The following is a 16,930-nucleotide window of genomic DNA, read 5'->3' on the forward strand; positions in this document are numbered from 1 at the left end:
AACTATCTGTTCTCATCATTTTCCTTTAAATTGCATACTATTATTTTTAGTGTTTTTTTTCCTGAAAACTTTGGTTTTGGGGTTGAGGGGGGGGGAGGGGGTGGAGGGATTAGGGGGCTGTTACAAACTCAGTAGAAGTTGATTTATGATTGAATTGCTGTTCATGCACTTATGGTTGAAAAAAATCCTGTATGTGCATTGATGTCTTTCAGAACTACAGCTAAGTGAACAGCAATAATATATCATTTTATTCTCCTTCTTCTCTTTTGGTTTTGAAGAGGTTCGATAGATGGCAGGCAATCAATAAAGATAAAAAAAAGACAATAATTGCTGGCTGAATACAGATTGTGTGGAATTGTTACATTTTTCGAGTGCTTATTCAATTATTCAGTGCTGTAATCAGCTTTACTGTCAATATAAAGTGGTTGTGTAAAGAAGGTTTGAGCTGCTTTATCAGACAGTTCATCATTATCATGTTGTCATGCAATAGTTTCTTTTAACCCTTACCCTGCTAAATTTCTATAATGAATTTGTCCATCTTTCAATTTGGACAGTACCATTAACTGTTAAAAGGGGTGCTTACCAAAAAGATACTGACTAAATAGCGAACATTGCAGATCTTGATCAGACTGCATGAATGTTCAGGCTGATCAAGATCTACACTGTAGTCGCAAAGGCAGAATCAGTCATGTCCAGCATGATAAGGGTTAAAGGGACAAGTCTGCAGATGAATATCAAAATTTCAGACCTTTTTAGAAGTTTGAAAGGAAATATAAAAAGAGTTTGCAAGTTAGTGTTTGTTAAGTTGATCTTTATTTGTAAAAAAATAACACTGTAATTCCTTTTTGGCCATATTTCTGTTGCTTCTCCATTGAGTTGCTTTTCTACAGGTTAGACATGTCTTGCCAAACCGCTTTTATAATTCCATACCTGTGACTTACAAATGCTAACTTAAATAAAAGCTGTCTTAAATTAAAAAAAAAGAATTGTCTTTAAATATTTGTATAGCAAAAACTGGAAGCAAAAAAGTTTTTTCTTACAGCAACCACTCCTCTGATTTACCCTGTAATTTTTATGTACAAGCCTGACAGTTTTTGTGTTGAGAGAAAAAGGTAAAAGTTCAGATTAAACTTCCAAATTCAACTTTAAATTAAGAAAATTTACTACTTAATAATGTTTACCATCAGATGCTATATTATGATTGCATTTGATTTACAGATACATTTTGACTATCTGAGAAATTTATCAAGAAACAGCTATCAATGTTACACTCATTTAGTAATTATTAATTTATTATGCAACAAATTATTCGTACACATTCCAAAATTGGTCATAAATTTCCCCCTGATCAGATATATTGACAATCTTGATCGACTAATTATGGAGTGTAGGATGACAGTTTATCTAAACGTTATTTTATGTATTTTGTCGCCATACTATCTACCTGCACGATTAGCGTAGTTAGAGTAGTTATTTCATATAATGTTCGCTAGACCGTGAACGTGGCTGTCATCATGTTCATTCATCAATTTTGTTAAAATATCGGCTGTATATTCTCTACTGGTTCTGTATCGGAAATTAAATATTCGTCACGTATCTTTCGGATCAGCTGTTTTGATAAGGAAGACTAACTGCAAAGTGTTTTAAATTGGTGGATATTACTGTGAAATTTTCAATTTGTGAAGTTTAAAATTTTACATAATACAAAGCAGTTATTGCAGTTGCTGAAATTTGTTAAATGCTTGAGAAATTCAGGACTTTGTAAATATACTGTAAATGAAACATTTGTTTAAAATATGTAAAATTATAGTTAAATTAAAGTACTTAGTATACAAAATAATTGTACATGTAGTATTTATAATAGAAGTGGGTAGAAAAAATGCACATAAATTTTCTACCCCCTGTCAATATTTTCTTTTGACGTCTTAACACCATATTAAGGAAGTGTCAGATTTTGTTGGTTGTTGTTAAAAACTAAATATCCGGCTACTCAGGATGTAGTCTATTATGGACATTTTTGAAAGGAATTACTGTGAAAATCATAAAATTTTGCTAACATAAAATTTGGTGGTTTTAAGGAGCGAAACAGCTAACTTTTGCTGCACTTAAGTTTATAAAGTCTTATAGAATGAATGGGAATTAATTTGAATTTTATCGGCTTATTATAAAAAATACTTAATTTAAGTATTTAACGGCTAAGTATTATTTTATTTTGTGGATAAATCCCCACAAATGATGATTTTTTCAGTTGCTGTATTATTTATTAAGTTTTTCTCATACAAATTATTAAAGCGGATAATAATAAAATTTAATAAATGTTGTGATTTCAAATAAAATGTAAAAGATAGGGAAGAAGATCATTTTTCAGAATAATGTAAGATCTTTATGACACTTGGCCACCACCTTTGCTTTATGCACGAGTAAGTTAAAAAAAGCTTTATAAAATGCATTAGCAGTTTACGATTTCTTTAATCTGATACAAGATTTGTTTTAAAGTTACATTCAAAAGTCATATCCCTTTGAAATTTATTTTTGACATCTTGACGCCATTTTGACTATGCACAAAAATCGTTTGCGATAAATGAATTACAAATTTCCATTTGAGTAAAATAATGCGGTTTATAATTACATCTTCAGTATTTGCGTGTACAAGGCTAATACCTGAAATATCTTCAGAAAAAATCAGACTTTGTTGAGAACGTACAAATGTCATCGGATATGATTGCTTTTAAGCATTCTCATTTGCATTTTTAACAAAACACATCTTAAAGGTTATTAACAATTCTGTTCCTATTTTATGCAGATAATGATTCAATAGAGAAAACTTGAAGTTACCCTTACGAAAATGAAATATGGAAACAAGCTGGCATTAAGCTGCAAGGTAACTGTCAATGATCTGGCAACAGTCTGTCAAAAAAAAAAGGTAACTGGAAATAATCTGACTCCTATATGGGAACAAACTTCCAAGAAAAAAAGTTTAGCTGAAAATAATATGGACACTATTTCCATATTATTTCCAGTTTCTGGGAATAATCTGCAAACTATATGACAATAAACTGGCTCATAACAATCAGCATGTAAACACACTGACAATATTGTCAGTTTGTTTCCAGTGTCTGGAAGAAATCTGGCAGGAAAATGGCAAGAAACTGGAAATAAAAAACATAATTTCTATAACCGAATTGAATTGAGTACTGAGATACCAGCTTGCATACAAAAACTTAAGCAAAAAATGCTATGTGGAAAAAGCCCGGCTTAATTTTTGAAAAAAGTATATATAGTTATGGGACCTGCTTAGTACATGTCAGGTCATGACATTGAACAAGTGTGTAATTAGTTTCAATCTATAATTTTGTAAAAAAAAAAAACAACATAGGGCATGTCCAATAACTTCTATCTTTGAATAATCGAGATAAAAATTACATAAGTGACAATATTGTATGGATTGGCTGTCTGTCTGACAGTACATTGGATATAAATTTACTCAGAGCAGATTCTGACAATGCACTGGCTACACAATGGCAATACACTGGCAATATACCATCTTAGCAATTTTCACAGCAGAACAAATATTACAAGACACCTTATCAAAATGGCCAAGTGTTGCATTTTCCCTCAAAAACTATTTTCAGTTTTCAATAGTTTTCCAGCACTGATGGGCACATTGTAAAGGTACTTTTTCATCATTTTACAGTTACTTGTTTTCATTGTAACACAGATTCTGTCCGCAACAAGTATTTTTGCTAAACAGATACAGAAATTTTAAAAGTCATGTATTTTCGCTACCCTGTAAAATTAAACTTGCAGATTTACCATAATCTTTGTCAAATTTCCTTTGGTTTCAATATTATATTATTGATAACTGAAATATTGCAAATCTGAATTTGTATTAAAATTGAGTCACAAGCAAATGAAGGTTTTAAGTCACATTAAAATTCATATTTTAAACATTAATAAGGATAAATAGAAAAAAATATATACTGACACTAAACTGGAAACAAACTTCCCATACACTGACAATGCTATGACAATACAATGGTAATAAAGACAATTTTCCTAGGGGGAAATAAAAAAATTAGTAACACTGAGTAGTAAGCGATATATTGGGATACTAGTCCATCTTTAGTTCAGTAGGCAGAGCGTCAATCTACGGAACATGGGGTCGCAAGTTCGATCTTAGGACAGGGCTTATGTTCTCCGTGACTATTTGATAAATGACATTGTGTCTGAAATCATTAGTCATCCACCTCTGATTCATGTGGGGAAGTTGGCAGTTACTTACAGAGAACAGGTTTATACTGGTACAGAATTCAGGAACACTGGTTAGGTTAACTGCCCCCTGTTACATGACTGAAATACTGTTGAAAAACAGCATTAAACCCAAAACAAACAAACAAAACTAGTCCATCTGCCACACTAATGTATACCCACTGTTACATGACTGAAATACTGTTGAAAAACAGCGTTAAAACCCAAAACAAAAAAACACTCATGTATAAGTGCTCATAACTTTTAACTGCATAAAGGAATTTAGTTAAAACTTTAAATAATGATTCCAGTTTGCTAAAGTGTTTCTCTTGTCCATGTAAGAGAGCCTGGCATGTTGTGACTGACTATACACTGACAATACAATGACAACACACTGGCAATATGCCAGTGTGTTGTCAGAAAAATATTTCCAGTTGACTGGCTGTGCACTGACAATACAAGGACAACAGACTGGAAAGTCCAAAAAGCCGCTTGTTGTCAGTTGTGTATCCAGTGTGTTGCCAGATTGACACTGCATACCAGTTTGTTGCCAGATTGTTGTCAGTGTTTATTTCCAGATACCTCTATATAATTTAGCTCCTTCAAATAGTTTTATATGAAAAATCAATGAAATTTTGTTAAAACGTCATTACAAACATCACTGACAACAAACTGTATATAAACTGACAGCAGACTGGAAGTTAAATTTTACAGCTGGTTTTCAGGTCTGGAAATAAGCTGACAAGCACATGGACACATGATGGTTATCAAGTGGCAACACACTGGATCAGTTTATTGTCAGCTCTGGAAATAGGCTGGCAAGTAACTGGATTTTAGAGTATTATTGACTGGAAACACACTGGACATAAACTGACCACACACTGACAATAGGGAAGGTTTTTCATAAGGGTAAAAATGTCTTCACCTAGTAATGTTTCATACTGAAGTCAGTATTTTTGTAATTTTTCAAATATTAAATATCCTAATCCTAAAACATCCCTGTAATATACTCCAGCTTATGATACAAGGTTTTTAACTTGACCATCAGGGTTCTTAAAATAAAAAAAGTTTCATATTGCCTCTCATTTTATGTTAAAATAGATATTACAAGCACCTGTCCAAAATCAGAAAATGCATAATTTACAAGGTACCATAGAAAAGCACTTTCAGTACTGCATTAAATGAGCAATAAAGGGAGGTGACACAAAAGAAAGGATTCGGTAATAAGTGTTGTAACAAGCAAAAATAGAGAGACACCTGATAAGATAATACATATAATACACTTTGTACACATAAAAACAAAAATTAAGGATATATAAATTCATTTGCATGGTAGAATTATAACAAACAACATTTACGATAATGTTTTCCAGAACAGTCTATAAACAGGTTCTATAGTTTCTTTGGACATGTAAAAACTCCTCAAAAGTAAATAACTTCACAGTGAAGGCAATGCTAATACAATTGCTGAGGATTTAAACACATATTTTGTTTGTTTAATACAGTTATGTTTGCACATCATAAAGAAGAACAAGTTACAATGTTGATTTAAAGCGGAATACTTTTCATTAGATAGGAGGTCCTTAACACCTTTACAGCTTATAAAGTTTGACAAAAAAAAGTACTAAAACTTTCAAATATTTTGATTTTATGTGAAAGAAAGATTTTCGTGTCAAAAAGGCAATTTAGTATAGGTGGGATAGGATTGCCCAAAAAAACAAATCTAAAGCAACTTTTTAATTTTTGGTAGAAGTACAAGAGTGCCAAGCAAAAATGTACTATCTACCTCCTTTGTTTATATGTAGATAGTGTATTTTAGATTTACAAACTGGGAATTCAAGTTTATATTGTCAGTTAAATAATCTTTGAAGTTGGACTAACTGCGTATCATTAGGGTAAATGGAACTAAATTAAGTATAAGCTGAGATTTTGTGCTTTGCACTGACTTTGTCAAAACTGTCTTCCTTACAAAGCAGGATTTATATACCAATGAAAACAATTAATACACCTGCCATTAACAATAATACAGTTATCGCACGGCAAGAGGTGGATTAAAGCTCTAATGAATTATGACATAATGGAAATAGAATACTCGACGACGATTACACCTACGTTATAAGAGGATTTGTATTCTTACACTTACATTGGTTCTGTTTACATCTTTGTCAAACAAAAAGAAAACAATTATTTTAATAATTTTTTTACTTGACAATGTGCGCAAAAATGGAAGGCAGGATTAACGACATGTAAACAGCAAGACCATGTGAAATTTTGACATGTGTTTTATGTTAACTTGATGTTAGGACTAGTACCGCTGAATCAGCTGAAGTCACTGTCGGGTGATTTTTCTGCAATTATGCTGAAGAATAAGCAAAAGAATATTGGGACGAGTTCCTTGAAGGTCAAGCCGAAAAAGCGGCCAGGACTTATCAAACAGCTGTCTCAGCCGTTTTTTATGACTTCAAACAAGAAGAATAAGACACCAAGTGGAGCAGAACCGGAGAAAAATATAGCATGTGTCAGTAAAGAAGATTTGGGACTTTTCGGTGGTTTCGATGATATGTTTTTACCAGACAGAACTGCATTGTCTGAAAGTGTTTTTCTTTCACCAGAAATTGAGAAGTATCTGAACTCTGGAAAGTCTCCCCTAACATTAGAAATTCCTCATCGAGAAAAGTGTTCGAGCGGAGACAGTGGGTATATGTCTCCACCAAATATTGGAGACGTTACTTCACCCACCTCTTCAATACCAGCTAAAGGTATATTGAAGAAGAAGGGGTCATCTTCTCCAGATTCAAGATCAAATTCTCCACTGTTCACCATCATGTCTCCAGACAGTCGGTTATATATGTCATCACCAGCTTTAAACGGTCATGTAACAACAGCAATACCAAACAGGGATAGATCAATGTCACCGTGTGAGAGACCAATGTCTCCGCTGTGTGATGATAGTATTGAAAATGCTTTAGGATTTTTAGATGATGTGATTGATCAAGAAAATGTCAAGAAGACTGTTAAGAAATCTGTTTCTTTCGGACAACTGGCCGAGGTGAAGAATTTTACGAGTGATTCATCTGATAATGATATTTGTGATGAGTTTAAACCAATCAAGAAAAATGTCTCTTTCGGTGATGTTGAAAATTTAAAACGTAAGAAAGATACGATAAACCAATGTAACAAATCGTTTAAGAAAAGCGTCTCATTCGAAGATATTACCGTTCAAAGAACAGTTGAGGATGAAATAATGAGGAGTGTTTCCTGTGAAGAACTTATACCTGTTCATGATTCTGATAGCTCATTATCAGATAGTGAAAAATATGAAACTGAAAATAATCAGAATTCATGCTCCTGCGAGAAAGTTTGTGAGTTTGAGGTAGAGGTCAAGGTCATTGACATTCAACCTTCTCCGAAAGGTAAAGGTGAGACTGATGATGAGAATTATAGCTGCAGTCTTCTGGATACATTCAATGTTATGGTAAGTTGTAGATGTTTTATTTTTACATTTAAAACGGAGATCAAACAAATATCCATGAAACTGGGATCAGATTGTTTAAGTCATTGGTAAAATTATTGGTTTTTGATAAATGACTTATATGCAGAATTTCAGAAAAAACAACCTCAAAACATCACAATATAAAAATCATATGCTGTTATCTTTTTTCAGAAGAATCCAGGTTTTTAAAAAAATAATTATGACCAAATTTTTTATTTGTTAAGACAAAGACATTGGACATACTATAATTAGTTCAAAGAAAATTTAATCACATGGTTTAGTTGAAAATTTCTCAGAATCCATCTGTGTATCCATTTTTTAAGTAATATTAATGCAAATTATGTTACAGTACATTAATAATGCAGATTAAAGCTATGTGTGTATATCAAACCACTTATACAGATAAAGTAATAAATTCTGAATGTGTTGCACAAACATGCAAAAACAATATAAAACATGTTGCTTCATACTTATTTTGATGTGGACATGAATATATTTATATGATACCTTGAAAGTTTATGGTAATATTTAGCCACCTGCAGAATAGATAATAAAAAATTTTGGTTACCTGTTTTGCAAAACAACATGACATTGTATTTTGAATAAATTAATGTTGTCTCCATTTTTATACGCCCGAAGGGACGTATTATGTTATGACGCTGGTGTCCGTCTGTCCGTCCGTCTGTTTGTTAGCAATTTCGTGTCCGCTCTGTAACTCTTGAACCCCTTCAAGGATTTCAAGGAAACTTGACGCAAATGTTCACCACACCGAGACGATGTGCAGAGCTCATGTTCCGGATGACTTGCTTCTAGGTCAGGGTCACACTTAGGGGTCGAAAGTCATATCAGTTTGTTTTGTGTCCGCTCTGTAACTCTTGAACTGCTGGAAGGATTTCAAAGAAACTTGACAAAAATGTTCACCACATTGTAACGATGTGCAGAGCGCATGTTCTGGACGACTCGCTTCAAGGTCAAGGTCACACTTAGGGGTCGAAAGTCATATCAGTTTGTTTCCTGTCCGCTCAGTAACTCTTTAACTGCTGGAAGGATTTCAAAGAAACTTGGCAGAAATGTTCACCACATTGTAATGATGTGCAGAGCACATGTTCCGGATGACTCGCTTCAAGGTCAAGGTCACACTTAAGAGTCAAAGGTCATATATGACTTTGCTTTGTGTATATTGCTCTGTATTGCAGTGCTCTTGTTTTACTTTGGCAGATCTCTTTTTTGTACTTACAATATTTTTTTTTGAATTACTTCCCTTTTATGTTACTATAAATAGCTTATTTTGAAACTTTTTTATTATTGGCCATAGGGAAAAACCGAGACCACTTTTCTGTGGTACAACATGGATGGTACCTCCAATTTTTAGGTGTATTTTTACATACCTGTACCTGATATCGATTTTTTTTGTAGACTTTGAATATTTTTTTTGTGGACTTAGATTTATTTTTTGAAGTTTTCCTTTTGTTGTTTCAGTCCTTTGGGGCTACAATCCTATGATGTAAGCCTTCGGGCGTATATTTCCCCGCTTGGCGGCGCTCTTGTTTTGTTTTGGGACAATTTATAACAAATGATGCTACGCTGAGAAAATACATGTCCAAAAACTTAGGGTCAAGAAAAATAATTATTTTTCCACATTTTAGGGGTGTCCCAAGATTTAGGGTGTCCCAAGATTTAGGGGTGTCCCAAGATTTAGGGTGTCCCAAGATTTAGGGTGTCCCAAGATTTAGGGGTGTCCCAAGATTTAGGGTGTCCCAAGATTTAGGGGTGTCCCAAGATTTAGGTCAAATACGGTAGTTGTTACCTTTTATGATTCAGTGTGTCGTACATATGTTCGAGGTCAAATAGTCAAGTTCGAGGTCAAATAGTCAAGGTCAGGTGAGTTACATCGGGCCACAATGGCCCTCATGTTAGAATATTGTTTGATTGGCTGGTGTATTTTGTAGGCAGGCAATATAAGTGATTTTAAACTGTTAATGTAACATGAAGTTACTTAAGTGATGACTGGTATATATTAAAATAAACTCAGAACATATGTACCTTATAAGAAGACCATCAATAGTTGGGACTGCAAGTGGGTGAGTCAAAAGCATGTTACTAAATATCAATAAATAGAACACGTTGGAGTGGATGTTTTTTACACAATGTTTTCCGTTTTATGTGTTCTGTTTTTGTGCTCTACTTGCAGTCTTTAATATAGTTCCTAGATTAGAAAAAAGACGGCAAGCCTTTTCTTTTAAAAGAAAAACTTTATTTCATATTTAAATGGCGTTCGTGGAAATCACCACTTTATGCGTATAGAGTCTGTATCAATGGAGAGTCACGTGGTCTGTTCCAGATAAACAGATAAAGCTGCAGATGAACCCTAGGCAGTATTTACAAATGCAATACATTCCTAACACTGTCAGTATGTTATTTAGTTTCTTAAAATAGCTGTAAATAGGCCATGTTCATGCGCTTTGTTGAAGCTGCACTTATTTTTCAGAGAATGTAGAATCTTTGTAATTTGCCTTTTTGCACTAAAAAGTGCAATGAGTTTACCCAGGTGAAATGATGGTCATATGACCATGGACTACCATGGTCTACCGTGGTAGGTCATGGTCATATGACCATGGTCGACCACGTTTTGTTAAATGGCACCACACTTTTTGATAGTCAATAATCACCATGGTTGGGGACCATGGTCGACCGTGGTTGACCATGGTTGGGGACCACAGTCAACCATGGTCCAAGACCATGTTCAAACGTAGTGATTATTGACTATAAAAACCTGTGGTGCCATTTAACAAAACATGGTCGACCATGGTCAAAACGTGGTCGACCATGGTCATGACCATGAACTACCATGGTAGTTCATATACACAGGGATCAGTCTTGAAAGATACCTGATGGACAACTAGCAAACACAAAAGCTCAAATGCTCATGGTGAGAACTAGTCCTCACATGAGGTTAAAAATGGACAGAAATAAAATCAAGTGTATATCTGACTACTAAAATTTAATTCCTTATTCATTTATTGATGTATCGACTTGCAGTTTTTTTTACATTTTAAAGAAGTATGCAATATGGAGGGAAGCATCTCTCAGATTGTTGATATCTTGTTCAATGATATTATAATTTATAATGGAACATTGTCGGTGGCTAAATTTTGATAAAAGAAACTAACTGTTCCATAAAATCATATTGGAGAAAAATTAAAAATTCTGAGAGACCGTTTCTTCGGTAGTAGTTACTTATGTAAATATACTGAAAATTTGGGTATATTATGTGAAAAAATTACTTTGTAACCAGAAATCAAAATACACTATTTTGATATATCTTAAAATCAGTATATTTGAAACAATGTTTTGCACTTTACAAATTATAAGGTTTGTTTAAAATATATCAAAATATTTCACCAACACAGATAAGTAATTAAATGTATAAATATAAATTTGAAAGGGTCGTGAAAATACATGACAGTTTCAGTCTATATCTATTTTTGCAAGTCAGTCATTTATTTGTCATAAAATTGCAAAGATGACAACAAATTATAGTCAGACTATGAAAGTTTACCTTTGATTCTGTCTATAAATGCAGGAAAACTATTCTATATCTAGGAAAACTTTTGGAGCCAAAATGCAGTCAGGCATCTTCGGTGCATTGTAAACCTTGATAATTGTGAAAATTACTAACATGACCATGGTAGTCCATGGTCAACCGTGGTTGAAAAAAGTTGACCACAGTAGACCATGGTCAAACTGTTGATTGTCTTGACCATGGTCAACATTTCGTCTGGGTTAAGTTTTCCAATCTCTAATTGCATAATGGAGGCGGAGCAAAGAACTGCCCCCAAAACAGTGTTCTCTCAATAGTTCAAGTTAGAATAAAGGTTGCATGACTTATTATTGCAAGCTTACATTAATTCCACTGTGACTTTGCACATTTGGCCAGTTGTATCAAAGTCACTGTTAAAACAATTGATGTTTGAAAAGTATCAAAAGCATTGATGACTGTCCATGGTGTAACTATAAATAGCACTCACTCTGACCTTGACCATAATTGCAATGGCCTTGGTTAACCATGGTCACATTTCACCTTAGCATCTCCAAGTGTCTAAATTTCAGTATGTGTTATTTGCAAAATTACACATAATATACATTTCAAAAACATCTTACTTAATTGAAGTATGAATTAAAATAATATGGATATTTTTTTTTTTAACTGATTTGAGTTGTTTGTTGTACATGTATTTCCTTAATAAAATGTCATATACATGAAGTAATTTATCATTCTATCAATTTGTTATGACAAAATGGCAAAATACTTCACATATTTTGTTGTGTTTCAAACTTAATTTTGATATAATTTATTTGAATTTTATCAACATATTACTGATGTTTAGTTGAGGTGCTGGTGGTCATAATAAGTTTCATATTCTAAACAAGAAAAAATATGAGGATATACTGAAGGCAGTATGGATGAAATCTTTCTTCCTTCATTCCCTGCGAGGAAGCAAAGTCCCATTTATTTTGGATTTGAATATTACGCTGATTGTCAAAAAATTAATGACTGTTCAGGGTTTGATCAAATACTAGTATGTGATCTATCACATAGAAAAGTTCAGATCAAAGTAAAAAGTGTATTATATACAGTCTATTCTATTTGGTTTGTTACATTTACATTACATGTGTTAGTCAACCATCTAGTTATTTAATGCTCTATCAGATTTTTGCTTAATTATAACAAATAGCTGAAATGATCAACCATTTCATTCAAAACACCCTGGTTGTATCTTTGTGGGGTTTTTTAAGTGTAAAAATGCACATTTTAACTGCATGCTTTATGATACTACTTGCACCTGCATTTTACCAAATTTACGGCATATGTGCAATATGCAACACTTGTTTATATAAAAGAGAGAACACCCCATTTAGAACTGTTTAGAATACCTACATTGAAGAAGGAAGTTCTACCATGTTATAGTGACTATGTTCTATGGACCCAGTAGACTATAAATGATGAGTTTGGAGGCTTTAGTCTCAAATCACCTAGGTTAAACAAACTTATAAAAGAAACTAAGCTGAAAGAATAGTACAACCTATTATATTTTGTTTTGTTTTTAAAGTAAATAACAAAGACTTGGATTCAACATAAATGTGAATTATTAATGGTTGTGTTTAAGCACAGTCTTGATAATTATTAGACAATGGCAAGGGTCCATTCTCAGTTTGGATCACAAACTCAAGCATCCAGCATTCTGATTAGTTGTGTATGAGCACTGTCTTAAAATTGACCAATGGCAAGGGCCATTCTTAGACTGGTTTGCAAAGTCAGGTTTCCAGTATTCTGATTGGTTGTGTTGGAGCACTGTGTTAAAAATTGACCAATGACAAGGGTCCATTCTCAGACTGGTATGCAAAGTCAGATATCCAGCATTCTGATAGGTTGGGTTGAAGCACTGTGTTAAAATTGACCAATGAAGTGGTTCCATTCTCAAACTGGTCTCAAAACTTAGAAATAATTCATAAAATTGAATCTGTTGTTTTTAGCTCATCAGTAGTGGTTGATTCAGGGTGAGCTATTGGTATGGGGTGAATGGTCCATCATCCACATTTTTGCTTAAACATCTTCTCCTCTGAAACTAGGTCGTCAGAATAACACCAAATTTGGTCTGTAGCATCCTTGTGAATACCTATATCAAGTTTGTTCAAATTGGGGCACTGGGCCCCTTTTAGGGGCTGCTTAGAGCTAAAAATAGAAATACCTTAAAACGACTTCTTCTTATGAACCGTTCGATGGATCTTCATCAAACTTGGTCTGTAGCATCATTATATGGTCCTCTCCCAATTTTGTTCAAATAGGGCACTTAGCCCTTTTTAGGGGCCGCTAGAGCTAAAAATAGAAATATCTTTAAACAACTTCTTCTCATGAGCTGCTTGACAAATCTTTATCAAACCTAGTCTGTAGCATCATTACATTAGGTCCTCTCCTAAATTTGTTCAAATATGGGCGCTTGGCCCCTTTTAGGGGCCGCTAGAGCTAAAAATAGAAATAACTTTGAACAACTTCTTCTCATGAACCGCTTGATTTATCATCATCAAACTTGGTCAGTAGCATTATTATATGGTCCTCTCCAAAATTTGCTCAATGGGGGCATTTGGCCCCTTTTAGGGGCCGAGAGCTTAAAACAGAAATATCTTTAAACGTCTTCTTCTCATGAAGGGCTTGATGGATCTTCATCGAATTTGGTCTGTAGCATCAGTGTATAGTCCTCTCCCAAGTTTGTTCAAATTTGGGCACTTGGCCCCTTTTAGGGGTTGCTAGAACTAAAAATAGAAATACCTTAACCCTTTTCCAATCATATCGCCCCAATCCGCCCTTATCGCTTATCCAACGAAACGCCTCAATCCGCCCGTGCTGTCTACAAACGATTTGCCTGAAACCGCCCGGATAATGCACTGTTTAATATTCGTCTTTTTCCGATTGAAAACGACGAAAACTTATTGGTTTAAAAGTTTAAATCGGTTAGGAAAAGTTCATTTTACGATCATGCCCGAGTCTCGCTTTCAAAACGTTACTATTTATACAGCAAACTTTGGAAATCCCCAACTCATTTTCAGAAAATAAAATTGTACATGTACCAAAATGGCGGATAGCGATAGAGATTTCGGACAATTTTGTCACGACGATATTTACGAAATTCTACGTCGGGATCCAGATTCAGATGTAAATATTAGTGATATTTGGTCGGAGAAATTATCAAGCGACTCCGATACGTCTGAAATAGTAGAATTATACTCGTGACAAATAGAAAATAACTCGGAATTTGACACCCCTTTGGAAGACCTACGACCGTTGATGAATTATTGAAATCTGACTCGAATATTTCATCGAGGTATGTTAGGGACTTTATTCGTGATGGCGAACAAAATTTGACTGAAATATCAAATAGATTTTATATTTTTTTTGACACAAAGTTCGATTCATTTTGTTTAATGATTGCTGAAGAAACCAAATTTTTTATGGGGCTGGTACAAGGCAAGAAATTCAACATAAACAACAACAGTTTGACTGAAGGTGTGATGATGTTTGGGAGGCTCAGGGAGAAACAACAGCAAATGAAATACGGACTTTCTTCTTTGGTTATGATGATTATGATGATTGGTTATGATGATCGTCAGAAAATGTAACATTATGTGAAATATTTCTAGAGCTCCGATGACCGACTTCGAGTAGAGGGTTTTACCAAAACATGCCTATTCAACGTTGGTGTAAGTTGAAAAATCATCTCAAATAACCGTGATCAGCCTGATCCGACCGACAATATCGCGACAGGTTATTCAAAGTCTGGCCAATTATACACCTTTATAACAGAAATTTCAAGAGTGATATTACCCATCCAAGTCGTAATCTGTCAGTTTGATGAAGCAGTGATTGGTTTCAAAGGCCGGTTTTTGCTGAAATAGTAAATACCTAACAAGCCGACAAAATGGGGACTCAAATCACGAATGTCAGCAGACTCTATTTATTCATTTATTAAATTTTATTTATCTATTTATTTATCATAGTTTTCGTTCAGGCAATCTCGTAGCTTTTCAAAGAAACATTTGGTCAGGTGTCAAATTGAACTACTTGCATATGAATAAAATCTGTATTAATTTTGTTGATTTTTTTTTTAATTTAATAGAAAGTACAAAAAAATAAAACAGTAAACAAATCAAGGAAGTGTTAAATGTAAATATCAATGGGAGATATTGTTTAGTCATGTATATAGACAAATATTTCAACTATGATATATATAATACAATTTCATTTACAGTATATAGTATATATTTTATGTGTTTATATATAATTATGAATGTATTGCAAGTTTGTACATAATCAGAATTTAATTGTGCATAAATAATGTCAGTGTAAGATGTGATAAAATGGAAAATAAAGCAACAAAAAAGGAATTTATATCAGAGGAAATCAGCAAATATCAACTAAGTGTCAATGACTGGAAATTATTAGTGTTAATTGAGTGGAGATTAAATAGACATACTCCCCACTAAGATCTTAGCAAGTGTCATCTACTGTAAGTTTATTTAATTATCTCCCATCCTGTGCATGTGTTGTTATGTTTTTTGCATGGCCTTTGTTACTTTGAATAGTTTAAAGTGAAACACCCCCTCATTTTTATGTGAATAACTGGCAAAATATTATCATAGGCAAATATCTCTGTTCAGACAGGCTTATCAGATCACACAGATCTATGTTCCCAGTAGGTATAGGTTTCCAGTGGAGTACTGATTGGAAAAGGGTTAAAATGACTTCTTATCATGCATTGTTTGATGGATCTTCATTAAACTTATATAAATACAGTCTAACCTGTACTAACGGTCACCTCCGATCAGCCGTCAACTCCGTTCAGCGGCCATTTTATGACGCCCCCAACGAATTTTCCTCTATTTTATCATTTTATTCAGCGGCCACCTGCCGTCCGTGGCCAGAGGCCACCGAAATTGCCTCCCGACCGCCGTATTTGACCCCTTTCAGCGGCCATTTTTCTTCCAAAATCAATTATTTTTAGGCAATAATCGCCAAAGATACCCGATTTTTGAGAAGCACGTGATTGCTAAGTTTCGCGTGACTTCACCACAAGAACGACAAAATGACATGAGCTTCTCAGTTAAAACTGATAACCATAGGTGTAATCCCCTTTTTGTTATGATAAAATGGCCAGTAATAATGGGCAATTAGCGTGTCACCTCGTGTCAATTTTGTTGTTCACAGTTTGACCTCAGTTAAAGATAATACTTGATAACTAACTAGTAGCATAATATTTGTGATTTTTCATACTTCTGTCATCAAAATACTATTAAATCTATACGAAATTAATTGTGTTTGAAAAAAAATATAAACCACTCCATCTTTTACCGAACGCAACGGCAATCGTAGATTTTAGCGTAGACAATAAGCGCGGGGAGAAGCTTCCCTTACAAAATGGCGAAAATTGTAAACAAACTTGTTTTGAAGTTGGAAAATTGTCTTAACAATTTTTGTAGTAAAAAACTCACGCCGAAGTTTTAGATTGCTAAGAAGACCATTCGTATTGCGAAGGCAAATGCACGTCATTGTATCCTGGTAAAATAATAATGGGAAACCCCCCAAAAATGGGCCTAAAGGCTAAACTGACCAGAAGTCTGAAAAATACATATATT

The 16,930-nt window shown here is 33.9% G+C and overlaps 1 protein-coding gene across 5 annotated transcripts in view; it reads left to right on the plus strand.

Annotated features, from left to right (window-relative positions):
* The window catches only part of LOC123528105 (pleckstrin homology domain-containing family G member 5-like), a 215,421-nt gene that overhangs the window by 41,646 nt on the left and 156,845 nt on the right, over positions 1 to 16,930 (plus strand). Inside the window, exons 1-2 of one of the 5 annotated variants that reach the window (XM_053522894.1) lie at positions 1,524 to 1,651; positions 6,225 to 7,723. The exons of 1 other annotated variant lie outside the window; for it this stretch is intronic. In XM_053522894.1, coding sequence (XP_053378869.1) covers positions 6,545 to 7,723 — 1,179 coding nt within the window. In that variant the 5' untranslated portion in view covers positions 1,524 to 1,651; positions 6,225 to 6,544. Of the gene's footprint in view, positions 1 to 1,523; positions 1,652 to 6,066; positions 7,724 to 16,930 lie in introns of those variants that run through there. 3 more of the 5 variants (XR_008366958.1, XM_053522897.1, XM_053522895.1) reach the window with 3 other exon arrangements.

Source organism: Mercenaria mercenaria, chromosome 14, assembly GCF_021730395.1.
Source record: "Mercenaria mercenaria strain notata chromosome 14, MADL_Memer_1, whole genome shotgun sequence".
In the NCBI taxonomy this organism is placed as follows: Eukaryota; Metazoa; Mollusca; class Bivalvia; order Venerida; family Veneridae; genus Mercenaria; species Mercenaria mercenaria.